General features: G+C 36.7%; 1 protein-coding gene across 2 annotated transcripts in view; it reads left to right on the top strand.

Moving 5' to 3' along the window:
* The first annotated feature begins 4,331 nt into the window (after positions 1–4,331).
* The window catches only part of LOC149777878 (retinal-binding protein-like), a 49,172-nt gene continuing 38,114 nt past the window's right edge, over positions 4,332–15,389 (top strand). For both annotated transcript variants that reach the window (XM_089938979.1, XM_089938978.1), the window contains exons 1-4: positions 4,332–4,488; positions 7,414–7,497; positions 12,667–12,736; positions 15,193–15,236. In XM_089938979.1, coding sequence (XP_089795105.1) covers positions 4,483–4,488; positions 7,414–7,497; positions 12,667–12,736; positions 15,193–15,236 — 204 coding nt within the window. In that variant the 5' untranslated portion in view covers positions 4,332–4,482. The remainder of the gene's footprint in view (positions 4,489–7,413; positions 7,498–12,666; positions 12,737–15,192; positions 15,237–15,389) is intronic.

The raw sequence follows: 15,389 nt of genomic DNA, 5'->3' as shown, positions 1-15,389 counted from the left end.
TACCGATAGAAACATTAAACATATTTCTCGATTGGTTATTAACAAAAAATACAGCTGTGATAATGTGTGGCGATCATAGTCAACTACCACCTTTTGTAGGATCATCTCCACATTTGTGTTTAAAAGATTTTATTGATCTTTTCGAAGAAGTGGCTGATGATTACAAAGCGCTTGATGCAGAATTAAACGAGATCAAGAAATTAATCAAACTACAACCGAATAAAATTCAATGTGAAATTATGCTTAAAATAATTTCAGAGACTTCAATGAGCGACTTTCTGCAAACGTGGAGACCAAACTGCTTGATAGTGGCAAGTAGAAAGATAGTTCCTGATGCACTTCAACAGCGGTTGTTTCAGTTACACAAAGAAAAATTTCCAACGTTGCCAGTGCCGTTGTGTTATCGATCAGCTGATACACGACGGCACAATATTGACGTTGATATACCAGGACAGACCGAAAAACAAAATCTCGTATTAAATGATATTGTCACAGTTGATGTCGATGTTGTTGAAGATGCACTGCGCGCTGAAAAATCCCCGTGAACGCTAGGATACGCAATGACGATTCATTCATCTCAAGGACTGACTATCTCTGATACAGTTGTTTGGATCATTGAGGATCGTATCGAGTGGTCAAACTTAGTTTTTTTGGCAGTGTCCAGAGTCAGAAGAATATCTCAGCTGCGAAGGATTGTTTTGGATGAGTCAATGGCTGATGAAATTAATAATGAAAACAGCAATGATATAATAAGAAAAAAATTAGCCATTTATAAACAAAGTGACAAAAGAAAATAATCGCGATTTTGACCTTGATGTTGAATTTATCATGACACTGAGACAGCAACAGGGTAATCTCTGTGCAAGCTGTGATTGTATAATGTTGTGGCAGTATTCGGATAAACATCCAAAACAATTTACCGTAGACAGAATATATAACCGTCTTGGTCATACACGAGAAAATGTGATGCTATCCTGTCTCGAGTGTAATCGGCGTAGGGGATGGCACCCTTGGCGCTAGCTAAGTGATCTGGGCGGTAAATGTGTGTCCACGGGAATTACTTGTAATTGTTCACGTGTAAATCCACGTTGAGGAGTAGCTGAATCTAACCTGTTGATTGCTGGTCTACCAGTAGATCTAGTTATACTAGATATCTTGTGTGTGGTAATACTCAAGATAGGATCAGTCGCTCTTTTTTTACGACCTTCAAGTTCACCTGGTTCATATAAATATCTCACAATGACATTGCCCAGTATTGGTTGTGCTGAAAATTCACGTCGTTGTACTGGTATATTTTTTTGGTAATTGCGTTAATAGGTTTCATGTTGGTTGTTCGAGTTATTTCATTATTTAATGCAGCTATCACACCTCGTAATCTTGCAACCCATTCGCGTGATCTCTTGTCCTGAATGAATTCCTTCGCGTACTGATATCCAAATAACTGCTCAGCAAGTGTTCGATTAAATCGTTCAACAATCGCCTGATCGCGGTGAATCTCAGTATGCCCTTGTCTGATGGTGACGTTATGTTGTTTCATCGGCGATGATACTGCGCCCTGATATTCTATGCCAGGATCAACTTGTAGTAGCTTTGGCCATCGTAGACCACCTCGTGATAAATTCAATCAAACGCATAAGCAACCTCAGATGCTGTTTTAGTTTGAACGGTACTGCATCTTTATATCTACTTGCAACATCAACTACAGTTAACGCGCACTTGTATGTTATATGACATCTTTGGATTTTAACGGTATCATGTGGTTGAAATAACATATCAGCCTGGTGAACTTCATTAGGAACACTAACATCAAAATGTGCAAAGTGAATTTGTTTAGGCGGTGGTTGGTAAATTTGGCATATTGCTTGTTTGGATAACCAATTTTTAGCAGTAACACGTGTAACATTTGCTGCTTCAGCGAGTTTGCTAATTGCTGCGTTACCTCTCCAGTATCCTCTTGGAAAATAATAAATCGATTCCATTATAATTAATTACCAGCACCCAGCGCTAATTTACCTTTCATCGCATATCTAACCAACCAATTAGCTAATGATTCTTTGAAAGATTTATTTGTAATAGAATTTAGCATGCGAATTAATTTCACATCTGCGATATGCCTATCTTGTAGATTTTTTACTTGTATAAGCTACAACATGAGCATGACACGCCTTATCAATAGCGTTTATCGGATATTCGCCTGGTTTTGGCTGATCTTGGTTGTCAAGTCTGATATCAAGTCTGGTTCCGGGTCCGCAGTAATTATATCCTGGAAGATGTTTTTCTCCTGGGTATTTAGCCCACGGCGTCCCAGGTAGTTTTGTTAATTTTGTTGCGATATCTCCTCCGTGTCTTTTTTTTTTTTTACCTGACGCTGACTTTGACTTTGGCTTTGGCTTTGGCTTTTCACCTGACTGCACTGACTTGTCAGTGGAGATAAATTTAAATTTTTTTATTCCGCATCGCTCATACTTGCCGGTTAGTGCTTGTCATTTATTTATTATTGTGATAGTTGTTAGGCCGGCTGGTGGGGTACGCGCCTCGCATTTCACACAATATAAATCCATATTTATTTTATATTATTCTAATGGAAATCACTGACTTTTCTGCGACAAGGAAACGAGAACCAGTTAAGCATCACCCCATGCTACCAAATTATATTCGTATGATCATAATTGGTCCATCTGGGAGTGGTAAAACACAAATGTTGCTCAATTTAATGATGAAGTGGATAAAGTGGGAAAAGTTGTATTTGGTAGCTCCGTCTGTGGATGATCAACGGTGCTACAAAGTGTTAAAGGAATTTAATGAAAGTGCAAACTCGTTAAGCAAGGATGGTAGGGATGTTGTTGAGTTTATCACCGACATTAATGAAGCGCCAAGTATTGATGATATTGATGAGAGTATTAACATTTTAGTTGTTTACGATGATGTGATGTTGGATAAACAATCAAGCCCCGCTAGAATATTTTCACGCGGAAGGCATAAAAACACTGATGTGATTTGTGTTACTCAAAAATTTACACAAATACCAGCAGTAATCAGAGAAAATTGTAATATCCTTGCTATGTTTAACGGGGTTGGTGTACATACACGGCGATATATTTATCAGAACTGGTGTGAAGGCGACATGGACATGAATAAATTCAAGAATTTCGTTAGTCGTGCTCAGTCAACCCCGCACGGATTTATAACAATAAATATACATGATCCCAGAACACGGCATCGAGTCGGGTTAGATCAAATTTTTAATTCATAGCAGCAGGAGAGGGCGACGACAACGAATTGGTTCATTTTTTGTAATCGAAGCACCACTAATGGGTTTTCAGACAGAAACCACATTTGGACTAACTCAGGAGGACATCACAGAGACTTATCTCTCAAGAGTTCCTCTTGAAACGTAGTTGACGTTATTTCTGATTGAAACCCCTCCCCGTGGAAGGCTTATTTCGGTATTTGGAACCCTCTAAATTTTGTAGGGTCCCCCCCTCCCACCCCCAACCCCCCGGCTGCTTGCTCTTATGGGTGACACGTATCATCAGCTTAGTTGTCCAGCTGAAAGAAAAAAAAAAAACAACAAATCTTCACTTCTGATTTCTCATGATTTACTCCGTAAGGACACTTCAGCGGAGAATGCAACATTCAAACCAAATAAAATCAACAGCATTGATGACTTCATTTTCGCAAAATAAATTCATGGCTTAATATACGTTTACGACATTCACTTAAAAACTCCATTGCACAGGCAAACGTTTATGCTCATCCTCTAATGCAAACATATCTAGGATGTGATTCATTATTGTTGCTGGTGTCCCAGTTGATTCTCCAACTGAACGGAGATATGCCCACTTGGTACAGTGTATACGTAATATATAAGTACAAGGCTGACTAAAGATGTGAAGGTTGCTGATAGACTGGACCGATTTAATAATAATAATAATAATAATATGTTCACTTGAAGTGGATAGTTGTTCTTGTGTCTTAAGGGGAAATAACTTGATTTTGTACTTCTTATTTTAAAAGCACGGTTTTCATCATATTTTGGAAAAATTACATTTGGGGAAACATGCTTTACATCGCAGCTTCTGTAAGCAGGCTTACAAAAGACGGTTTAATAGGATCAACTTTGACTTATCTACCTAACAAGAACAATTTTGGTCTAAGCCGATTTCCATCAGCGCAACGGACAAAGTAATTAAATTGTGTTTCTTCATCCATTTTATATTAGTGGATTGTTAACTGACATAGTCATGTGACGAGACATTTCGCGTACATTGCATACATTAGAGCTTAATGGTCTGTGACTATATTGTCAAGAGGCATTTAAGTGTACCGTGTAACAAAGGAAATCGCTCGATACAAGCGTGCGATCTAGTGAAAATAACGATATCAACCAGTACAGTGGGATGCATCATCATACATGTGATTTATCAGGAACCATATTATACAGGAGTCCTGTTTACTGGGCGACAACTTTATAGACCGACGATGTTGGTAAGTGTTCGGTTGTTAGCATAAAACATGTGTGCGTAAACGTTTAGTAATGTAAGAATATTTCAAGAATTTATGAGCGAATACCTGATAAGACACTGCAAAACTGTGCTCCCTTTAATGTTTATCACGAATTATAAAAACCTTTTTTTGCTGAAATTACAACATAGTCCAGTGACAATTTATGAAGTATGAGGTTATAAGATAGATATATAGATAGATAGATAGATAGATAGATAGGTAGCTATCACGCAAATTCTTAAACATGACCCATGACCTCTTAAAAATATGACTTCCTTGCAAAAGTGTGAACGACAATGGCCTACTGGTCTGGAGCGTTATTCTAAAACAGACCGGCGTTAAAAAAAAGCCGCTGAAACAGATGTGACATTTTTGTCAAAGCCTTACATATAATTTAAAATGGAATACAACAACCACACACACACACACTGGCCGTCAGACATGCGTGACAGCAGGTAAAGATAAAAAAAAAATAATGGGAGAAGTTCGAAATGGTATGTGTCGGTATCAAACAAATTACAGGAAGATGATGTTAACCGTCTCAATAAAACAAGAAATGTGATTTGAATACAGAGCATAATTCATGTACACAACCCTCTGGAGTATTTTTAAACGGCTTCAAGTGTTGATCCATTACACACCCCGTTTCACATACAGGTACCACTATATACACATAATACTAGATTATATGGGTAGTTTTAATCCACTGGTGAAAAAGAGTGATTTTGTTCTAATCGCTATGTAAATTAAACTGCTCATATCAAAGCTGATCCATGTAACTCAATATTGTGGACCTTCTTTTTTGTATTATGACTATACATGGTATTTCTGCTGCAAATATAATGTCACTGTCGAATAGGCACATGCGATCGTGTTTTGCCTGGATGAACAGGTAATGAATACGGGTTTGATTTGCCTTTGTCTGCAGTTTATTTATTGCAGTTTTTCATTATCTGCGTTTCGTGTGCTACTCTGTTTTCTGTCACTACTTGGTTCCATGTCATATCACCTCTCTCTCTCTCTCGTTTTCATCAAAGTATGATTTTAGTTCCTATTTTTAATTATTCATTATTTTAATCACGGTGTGTTCCACAATATTATTATTTTATATGGTTTGACAGAGCCTTCTACATTCCCCATTAAATTCTTTATAACAGTAAGTATGTCTGCTATCTTCTCTGTATCTTGACGCCACATAGTGCATCCTACTTGCGCGTCTTAAACATTTTTTATACCAATTCTATATCCATGGATTGGGGGTCCCCGAGTGGCCGAGTGGTCTAAAGCGCTCTTCGTTACGGATCACTGCCATCTCACCTCTGTCTGCGGCGGTTCGAGTCTAGGATTCAGCCAATGTGGGTATGTGAGAAAGCTTGCCAGTAGCTTCTCGTGGGTCGGTGGTTCTTTCCGGGGTTTTCTCGGGTTCTTCCTCCACCATTAATACTGGTCGCCATGTATAGCCTATCGTGTGCTGAAAAATGGCGTTAAACCCCACAACAACAACAACAACAACAATATCCATGGATTGGCGTAGTGTCTTATAATTATTTTTTCCTATTTCTTGCTTTTTTTTATTCTTGCCTTGGCGGCATCTTGCGTGGACTTTCTTATGGGAATATGCGGTATCCATACAACATTTACTGAGTGGGCAGAAGAATTATTTTTTTAAAAAAAAGAAAGAGAAAAAAAAATCCAGCAGGTCTTTTAGCTTGTAATACAACAAATGTTACAGCTGATATTTGGTTTGTAATTCAACAAATGTTACAGCTGATATTTAGTTTGTAATACAACAAATGTTAAGCTGATATTTAAATTCCTACTCAGCTTACAAATTCGTCTCATTATTATAATGTTCTCGTCAATATATGGGTGGCTGGTCGCTGTCTCTGTATCTGATCTCTCTCTCTCTCTGTCTCACTCTCACATGCGTTAGCATGCTGATCACCTAAGCGCAGTCATACCAAAATCGAGGTCTAACAGTAAAACGTTATACTCTGTTTCAAGCCTATTTGGTTCTATTTTTATGGATTTATAAATGTTATTTTTATGATTTAATTAATGTGCACTTGTTTATTATACTGGTATCATCAAACCCGCATCACTCGATAATCAAAGACTATCCTTTTACGTATTCCAAGTCAATTAATTAGGCTGTGGGAAGACACTGACAAATTTAACCGCGATCTTGTTGTGTACATCGGCATTGTGTGACATACATTGGATACGTTACTCTGACCTGAAATAGAATATAATGTTCTTTCGTACTACTGTTAATGATGGTTTGATCCAGCTGTGAAACGTGTGCAAACGAAAACCAAAATACGTTTTAAAATCTTTCACAAATGTCTTTAAGGCAGTAAGTACGACAGAGCAAAAGAAAAAAACCAAGATACGTTTTAAAATCTTTCACAAGGGACTTCAAAGCCGTAAGTAGGACATATGACCGTATTACCTGTCATTACATTCAGGTTTTCTTTGTATATAAATTGCACCATGCCCCTGTAAACCCTTTGACAGCTGCTGTAATGATTCGTTTTTTTTAGTATCGAATAAATTTGGATCTTGATAGTATATTGCAACAGTAAAGACATATATCAAAGGGCTGAATAAATTTATATCATCATTATTTTTTTGCTTCTCAATACATTACTTAATTTAAGGGTTAAAACTGGGTAATTGTATGTGTTTAGTTTGTACCATTTACTTAAGTTTGGAACATTTCTTGAAACTTGTCCCAAACCCGTGTACTTTTAAGAATCGTTTTGAATTCGGTTCGTCAAAGACTAGCCACTTCCATGGTTACTGATAAAGCATCTGTCTCTGGCAGTTCTAATTGCTAATTAGTATTTCAATAGAGAAATAATGATAATAAGCATCATCGACATTATTTTCCTTTGTTTTTTGCAGAATACTGAAATGGAGAATGGTCATTCGGAGCCACTAGAAGTGGATGCCAAATACAGCGCTAAGGAAACGGCAGCCATTGATAAAGTAAGTATAGAACATTATATAAGGTTATTTTAATCCAAAATTCTAATTGTTACCCTACAATCCTAAATTTGTACCATATTTTTTTTTAAATGTTAACTAATTGCTTTTACTTTTACTAGAAAATAAGTTACGAACTTCCCAGCCTTGGGCGTCCCAGTGTGTGTGTGTGTGTGTGTGTGTGATTAGGATTTTTAACGTAGCTTTAACAACTTTCCAGTCATATCGCAACGATGTCTGCATTGTGGCTATAGTGATGTCTAGCACTGGGGCATCATGCCGCAGACACGTAGCATGATGTCCCACTCATTCACGTGATCCTGACAACAGTCCGACCAGTCCTAACACTAACCTCTTAATGCTGAGCGGCAAGCGAGGCAGCTGTAAGTACCATTTTTGTAAGTCTTTGTGTGACTCGGCCGGGGTTCGAACCCACAACATCCCGCTTCCGATGCGGAAAATCTAACCACTAGGCCACCAGAGCGGTAGTTATTCCAGTGTTTTAAATAAGTTTTTGTTTGACTGAAAACCCAAGCTCTCAGAAGCTTGCTAAAAGACGCATCCCATGGCCATACGATTTAATTGATCGAATTGGGCCACTGGCCGTTGGCATTTTTACTAAAATGACTCCTTCACTGATCATCATAATCTTTTAAACTGAAAATATTCCACCTGTAATCAGAATTTTGCTGTTCAGAATCTCCTTGAACATTCTAATTTTGTTAAAAATCCTAAGCTGCTGTCCCTTAAATGACCTCAGATTGAATTGTTGAATTATTAAAACCAAAAACCTAGAGTAAAATGCTAGTGCATCGCGCAGCGAGGTGAGTCCGCCCACGAGCGAACAAAACGAATCCAAGAGTTTTTTTTATAAAAAAAATCATATGCTCGGGTTTCATTATTTTGAAAGCCTGCAAATATAATGAACTATGAAAATTGTATTTAAATATCTCATGTACTTAAATGTAAAAAACGAGCAAGCGGTGCATCTTATCCTTGTTTCGCAACTCAGTTTAAAACATGAAATATTGGAACTTGAGTCATACAATACAGAATATGACTTGATCGAGATTAAAATGCATTGCACAGATTGACATTTTATGTATAGACCACTAGACATACTCAGACATTTGATAATGATGATCGAATTAATAGACTGATAGAGAGCACAGTGTCAAAATCAGTTAAAACTTGGGCAGTATTGATGTCAACATGGGGCTGTTGAATAGCATCTTTCTGGGTTTTTTTGTCAGACAAAACTCTTACACAGCTACTAAAATTAATGAGCAAAGTTCATAGGGAACGCGCGACCCCTACCCCTACCCTTTTCCCAACTACCCTATTCCAATTATTATATTTTAAGTACCCATTTATTATTATTTTTTAACTGCTCTGTCAAACCGTTGCTCCATTTTTTGAAAACAATTATTGGAATATCAAGTTAGAAATTGTTCTTTAAATTATACTAATTGATTACAAAATTATTTTATCCCACATCAACCCGACCCAACACATCTTACCCAGTTTTGTACACTGCATAGATAGACAGAAGGTAAGAGATCTTTTTGGAACTTCTCCATTCCTGGGTCTATATCATTTTTCTTTCTTTATGTTTCAATATTTTGGTAGTTTACATTCAAGTCGTGTACTTTTAAAATTCTGTATATATCCAAATTCATAATCCAATTAGCCTTGTTGTCGACCAAAGAAGGAGTTGGTTATTGCTATTGTAAACCTTTTTAATTGTTCTTTATGAAAGTGCCTCATAAAATATACCATTTCAATTATTTTCTGTATGAATATAAAAAGTGAAATGCCTTGTTGTAATTGGTTGAGGTTTCCTCTAATCTAGTAAGTACGATGCTATTCTCTTTATTTTTTGGTGTCATGAACAATATTATAAATTAACATACACTGGTTTAGAAACAAAATGGGTAATATTTTGTATAAACTAATTAAAACGATTTTACAAGTGGGTGCCTAAAAAAGGGTGGTTGTTGGAATTTGGTATTTGGGAAAAGAAGGGTCAGGGTTTCGCTTCCGATAAGTGAATGATTTTCCTTAATTAGACTATGATGCCAAGCAAAAGGGTTGGGTTTTTTAAGTGCAACTCCTGGCGGTCAGTGAGGTTTTCAGTAAAATCTTGACACCAAAGGAAGCGTAGTAACACTCTGATAACAAACTGCCTGAAGTTGTCATTAAACGTTTGATAACCAAGGGAGATTTATTTCTTCTTGTCGTACAATTTCTGATGGACTGTAGCCAAGGCTTCTCAGTAAAATCTTTATAAAACACGGCCACTAACGCTCAGAATTTTGTAAAGTAGTTTAGGTTCGAACACTAGAAGTTATAAAAGGTGGAGGAAATGCTTTTAGGTTTGGTCTGTAGTAATTATTGTTCATTAAAACAACAGCTAATAAACTTAAAAGAAATAAAAGTTAAGATTTTACGGTAAAAAGTAGAATTTTAGTTAAAAATGCTATAGAGTAGTGTTTTAAGCAAAGGTTCCAAAAATCAACCAAACTGGCAAAAGTATGGGTCAAAATATGATGTTAAAGGACGCTGCACTTACACTTATTATACTATTTATATGTTTGCATGCATTTATATTTCGATGAAGGTATGAATGGTCAGACAGTATATGGATTAATGAATGCGTGGTCAGTTGAAATATGGACGAATGGATAGTCATATTACCTACCGACGGATGGATAGATGATCAGATTTTCTATGCATGAATGGATGGATGACCAGATTATCTATGAACGGATGGTCAGATTATGTATGGATGAGTGGATGCATGGTCAGATTATGTATGGATGAGTGGATGGATGGTCAGATTATCTGTGAACGGATGGTCAGATTATGTATGGATGAATGGATGGATGGTCAGATTATCTATTGATGAGTGGATGGATGGTCAGATTATCTATGAATGAATGGATGGATGGCCAGATTATCTACTGATGAGTGGATGCATGGTCAGATTATCTATAGATGATTTAATGGATGGTCATATTATCTATGGATGAATGGATGGATGGCCAGATTATCTACTGATGAGTGGATGCATGGTCAGATTATATATGGATGAATGGATGGATGGTCAGATTATGTATGGATGAATGGATGGATGGTCAGATTATCTATTGATGAGTGGATGGATGGTCAGATTATCTTTGGATGAATGGATCGATGGTCAGATTATCTATGGGTGAGTGGATGCATGGTCAGATTATATATGAATGAATGAATGGATGGTCAGATTATCTATAGATGAATTAATGGATGGTCAGATTATCTCTGGATTAATGAATGAATGGTCAGATTATCTATGAATGAATGGATGGATGGTCAGATTATCTATGAATAGATGGTCAGATTATGTATGGATGAGTGGATGGATGGTCAGATTATCTCTGGATTAATGGATGGATCTTCAGATTATCTATGAATGAATGGATGGATGATCAGATTATCTATAGATGAATTAATGGATGGTCAGATTATCTCTGGATTAATGAATGAATGGTCAGATTATCTATGAATGAATGGATGGATGGTCAGATTATCTATGAATAGATGGTCAGATTATGTATGGATGAGTGGATGGATGGTCAGATTATCTCTGGATTAATGGATGGATCTTCAGATTATCTATGAATGAATGGATGGATGGTCAGATTATCTATAGATGAATTAATGGATGGTCAGATTATCTATGGATGAATGGATGGATGGTCAGATTATCTGTGAATGGATGGTCAGATTATATATGGATGAATGGATGGAAGGTCAGATTATCTATGGATGAATGGATGGATGGTCAGATTATCTAATGATGAATGGATAGATGGTCAGATTATCTATGAATGAATGGATAGATGGAAAGATTATGTATGGATGAATGGATGGATGGTGAGATTATGTATGGATGAGTGAATGGATGGTCAGATTATGTATGGATGAATGGATGGATGGTCAGATTATCTATGGATGAGTGGTTGTATGGTCAGTTTATCTATGGATGAATGGATGGATGGTCAGATTATGTATGGATGAATGGATGGATGATCAGATTATGTGTGGATGAGTGGAAGGATGGTCAGATTATGTATGGATGAGTGGATGCATGGTCAGATTATCTATGAATGAATGGATGCATAAACAATGTATTCTTATATTTGTTGAAAATGTAATGCATTTTGTTGTTTATAAATCGAGTCCAACCGCAAACTGCACATACCCAGGTTGGCTGTCGCGTATGCACGATAGATCTGGGTATATATATTTTGTTAGAAGTAATCAGTAGAACGAACAACATAGATCCTAATCAGCCTTCGCATTATGGGACGCCATATCAGGGTCTTTGATGATTGCATTTATATATGAATTTATAAGCAAGTATACAAATATAACAGAAGCATTATTCATATCAACTGATGCTAAGATAGCTAGATCTGGAATGTCCATAATTGCCATTTTGAGGATTTTAACTTTTTAATTTTATTGTGAAACGCGAAGAGGAAGAACCCAATTAAAATATTAGGAAAATATTCCAAAACAAAAGGTGCTTAGAAACAAACAGATGAATACGGAAGATGGTTGTCTTTATCGTGTAAAGTCTTGTCGTCTGCATCTGAAGTATGAACTACGAATAACTAAGGCTGTGCATATAATTAAACGAAGACACGGATCTCTTTGTTGATTCACAGTTACATAAAAAGAATCTTCATGAATTGCCTGAAGCATATGAGGACAAGACTGAAAAAGTACTTGCATATTGTGCATTTTATGCTGCACAAATCCTAGATCCGTTTTAGGTTCAATTTGCAAGAATCATGAATTATTCATATGTATAAGCTAAATTGTTACCTTAATTAGTAGGCCTAAATACCAATATTTCGAACGGTACTTCTTTCTTTTTATGATAACGTCATGCATCTTTTAGGTGAGACCCCGTAAAAGGATTATCCGTCCGATGTATAATGCAATGAAACTTTCAAAAAGCGTCACTACCCCATCCCCTTTTAACTGGGATTGTCAATGCCATAACTTTACATTTTGAGTAAAAACTGAATTATTAGAAAAGGATATTAGTGAATTTGATAATTTACTGTGCTCTTGGTGTGTGTTTTTGTGATAATTTGTTGAAACTATTAACATTTACAGCTTCGTGCCAGACTCAGTGACCTTGTGGGTCCGGACACTCCGGATTCAGATTTATGGAAATGGCTGAAAGGTATGAGTTATAAGTAACATGTATCTCGACTGCAGTAGCTGGGTGACGACAGAGATAAAATTGCATTCCCATGACAAAACTACATCATTCCCATGAGAAAGATATCTCATTACTACGAGATTGCTGTATCGTTCCAACCAGAGAGCAAAACCGCGTGTCGTTTCTGCATGAAAGCTATGTTGTTCCCATGATATTCGTATGTTGCTACCACGACACTGCTCTGTTATTCCCACCTAAACAACCTGACCTCCCAACCAGAAAGCTATTTTGTTCCCATTAAAAAGGACCTCGTACGTTGTTCGCTCGATTTAAGTATACTGTTCAAGCAAGATTATGTCTGGCAAACTAGCTGCAATAATTAAGGCGAACAACATTGTTTTTTCAATGCCCTCCTCACTGTCTTCATCGCACTATTAGCCCTTACCCTTTGCTTTTCTGACATAATTTCATCTATTTCTCTTCAGATCATCAAATACAAGTTTTAATAATGATATTTATTGCACTTATTTGTCTGTTATTTAAGGTAGGATAGATCTATCAAATTCAAATGTTCAAGATTGACATTAAAGTTCTTATATCGTTTACCGCTCCGGTGGCCAAGTGGTTAGAGCGTCCGCCTCGGATGCGGGAGGTCGTGGGTTCGATCCCCGGCCGAGTCATACCAGAGACTTAAAAAATGGTACTAACAGCTGCCTCGCTTGGCGTTCAGCATTAAGAGGTTAGTGTTAGGACTGGTCGGCCTGGTGACAGGATAATGTGACTGGGTGGGACATTATGCTACATGTCTGCGGCATGATGCCCCAGTGCTAGACATCACTATAAACTGCCACATTACAGACATCGTAGCGATATGACTGAAAAATTGTTAAAGCTACGTTAAAAATCAAAATCACATCACATCACATCACATCTTATATCGTTTAACCTTATGCACGGTTACAAAACGTGTCCTTACGTTAAACAAAATTACCACTAGCAGTGGCGCTTACCCTCTTCTAAAGTCCTTTTATGTCAAAACATTCCACCTTGTAACGAAAAGCGTCCGGTCGTTCACCAAAAGTGCTCCTATCACTAACTATTTCTGTCCTTCCCACCCCACTGTAAGAAATTTCAGACTGGAATATGTTAAGCTCTCTTGTGCATGATATTCTATTTTGGGATGACAGCAAAGCTTTTTATGGGAAAAACGTAGCTTTCTCATAGAAAGAATATGAAACCTTTCCTTCTCGTAGGAACTAATGCGTGGAAATAACATAGCAATATCGTGACAAAAACATAGTTTTCTCGTGGAAGCGTTGATGTTATCTCATTGAAATGATATAAATTATGGCTAATGAAACATTAGCCTTGCTTATTTGATGCAATGAAACCACTCTCTTGTAAAGCGACATTATTGGTCCTTTGCTCGCTTCTTTCGCAAGCCTCTGAAGAGGACAATAAAGGTACTGCTAATGACACAATTAATTTGCTGGTCATGGTTCAACTAACCATGCAGGCATGAACGATTGCTCGTAAGTTACTATGCATGGTTGGTATTTTTCTTAAGAGAATATGATTCCTACAGCACTATATATATATATATATATATATATATATATATATATATATATATATATATATATATATATATATATATATATATATATATTGTACATTTTATTGACTCCCACCTAGCTTAAAATAAAGCTACTGCAAGAAATTCTGTACAAAATAAGAATGGGTCGGGGTATTGCTGGTCTTATGATGAGATGATGACATTCATATCCTGATTACTAAGTTTGTATTCGCGTTTGATTCATTCAATGTACTTGTTTGTTTCTTTAGAAACACTACCCTTAATGATAACATTTTAATTTGTGCAAATAATATTTGCTAAGCTTTCAGTGTAGTATATGATGCAATGATAACATATCTACAACTGAAAGATAATGTGCGTTGTTGCGAAACTGCAGTTGTCTTTGATTTTCACCTTTAGCTTCCGTGCACGTTCCTCTTTTGAAAAGGAACAATGTATTCATTTTTTTTTCAGTCTATAGTCACAATACATTGACTATCCACCTACTGTAAACATTCTCCTGTTACGAATAATGATTGAATTGCTTGTGATGGACGAAGTATGTTAAATAGCTAATCTACGTATTTGGGAACGACAGATGGATAAACGTAGACATTCGAATACACAGCTACATTACTCTATCTCTATCTCTCTCTCTCTCTCTCTCTCTCTCTCTCCTGAACTACGCTCTTTCTCTTTCATTCTTTAAGTAATAGAAGTAGTGTTATTTATTATCTATATATGTGTATTTATCATTCGAAGCCTTGGGCCCTGCGCTAAATTGCAATGTAATTTTTTTGCTTGGGGCCCCGCGCTCATGACTTGCTGCCTTGGGCCTCGCACATCCAAAGGCCGGGCCTGTTATTTGAAACCTGATTAGACAATTTTGTTTATTTTCAAGCTCGACAGTATGATGTGTCTAAAGCAGAGCAAATGTTCAGAGCGGTAAGTTATACCACTGTTCTAGAATAATATACATTTTTTCCTAATTTAGATCAAAATGAACATTCATATGTAAAATGATTGGAGGCTTCGGACAGTCTGAATTGGAATTTATTTTCTAAAACTTAATATTCATTTTGAAACGATATTTAGTGA

Source organism: Sinohyriopsis cumingii, chromosome 17 (assembly GCF_028554795.1).
Source record: "Sinohyriopsis cumingii isolate HCF-2022 chromosome 17, ASM2855479v2, whole genome shotgun sequence".
NCBI classification, from domain to species: Eukaryota; Metazoa; Mollusca; class Bivalvia; order Unionida; family Unionidae; genus Sinohyriopsis; species Sinohyriopsis cumingii.
Note: the sequence above shows the minus strand (reverse complement) of the source record. Positions and strands in the feature narration are given on the sequence as shown.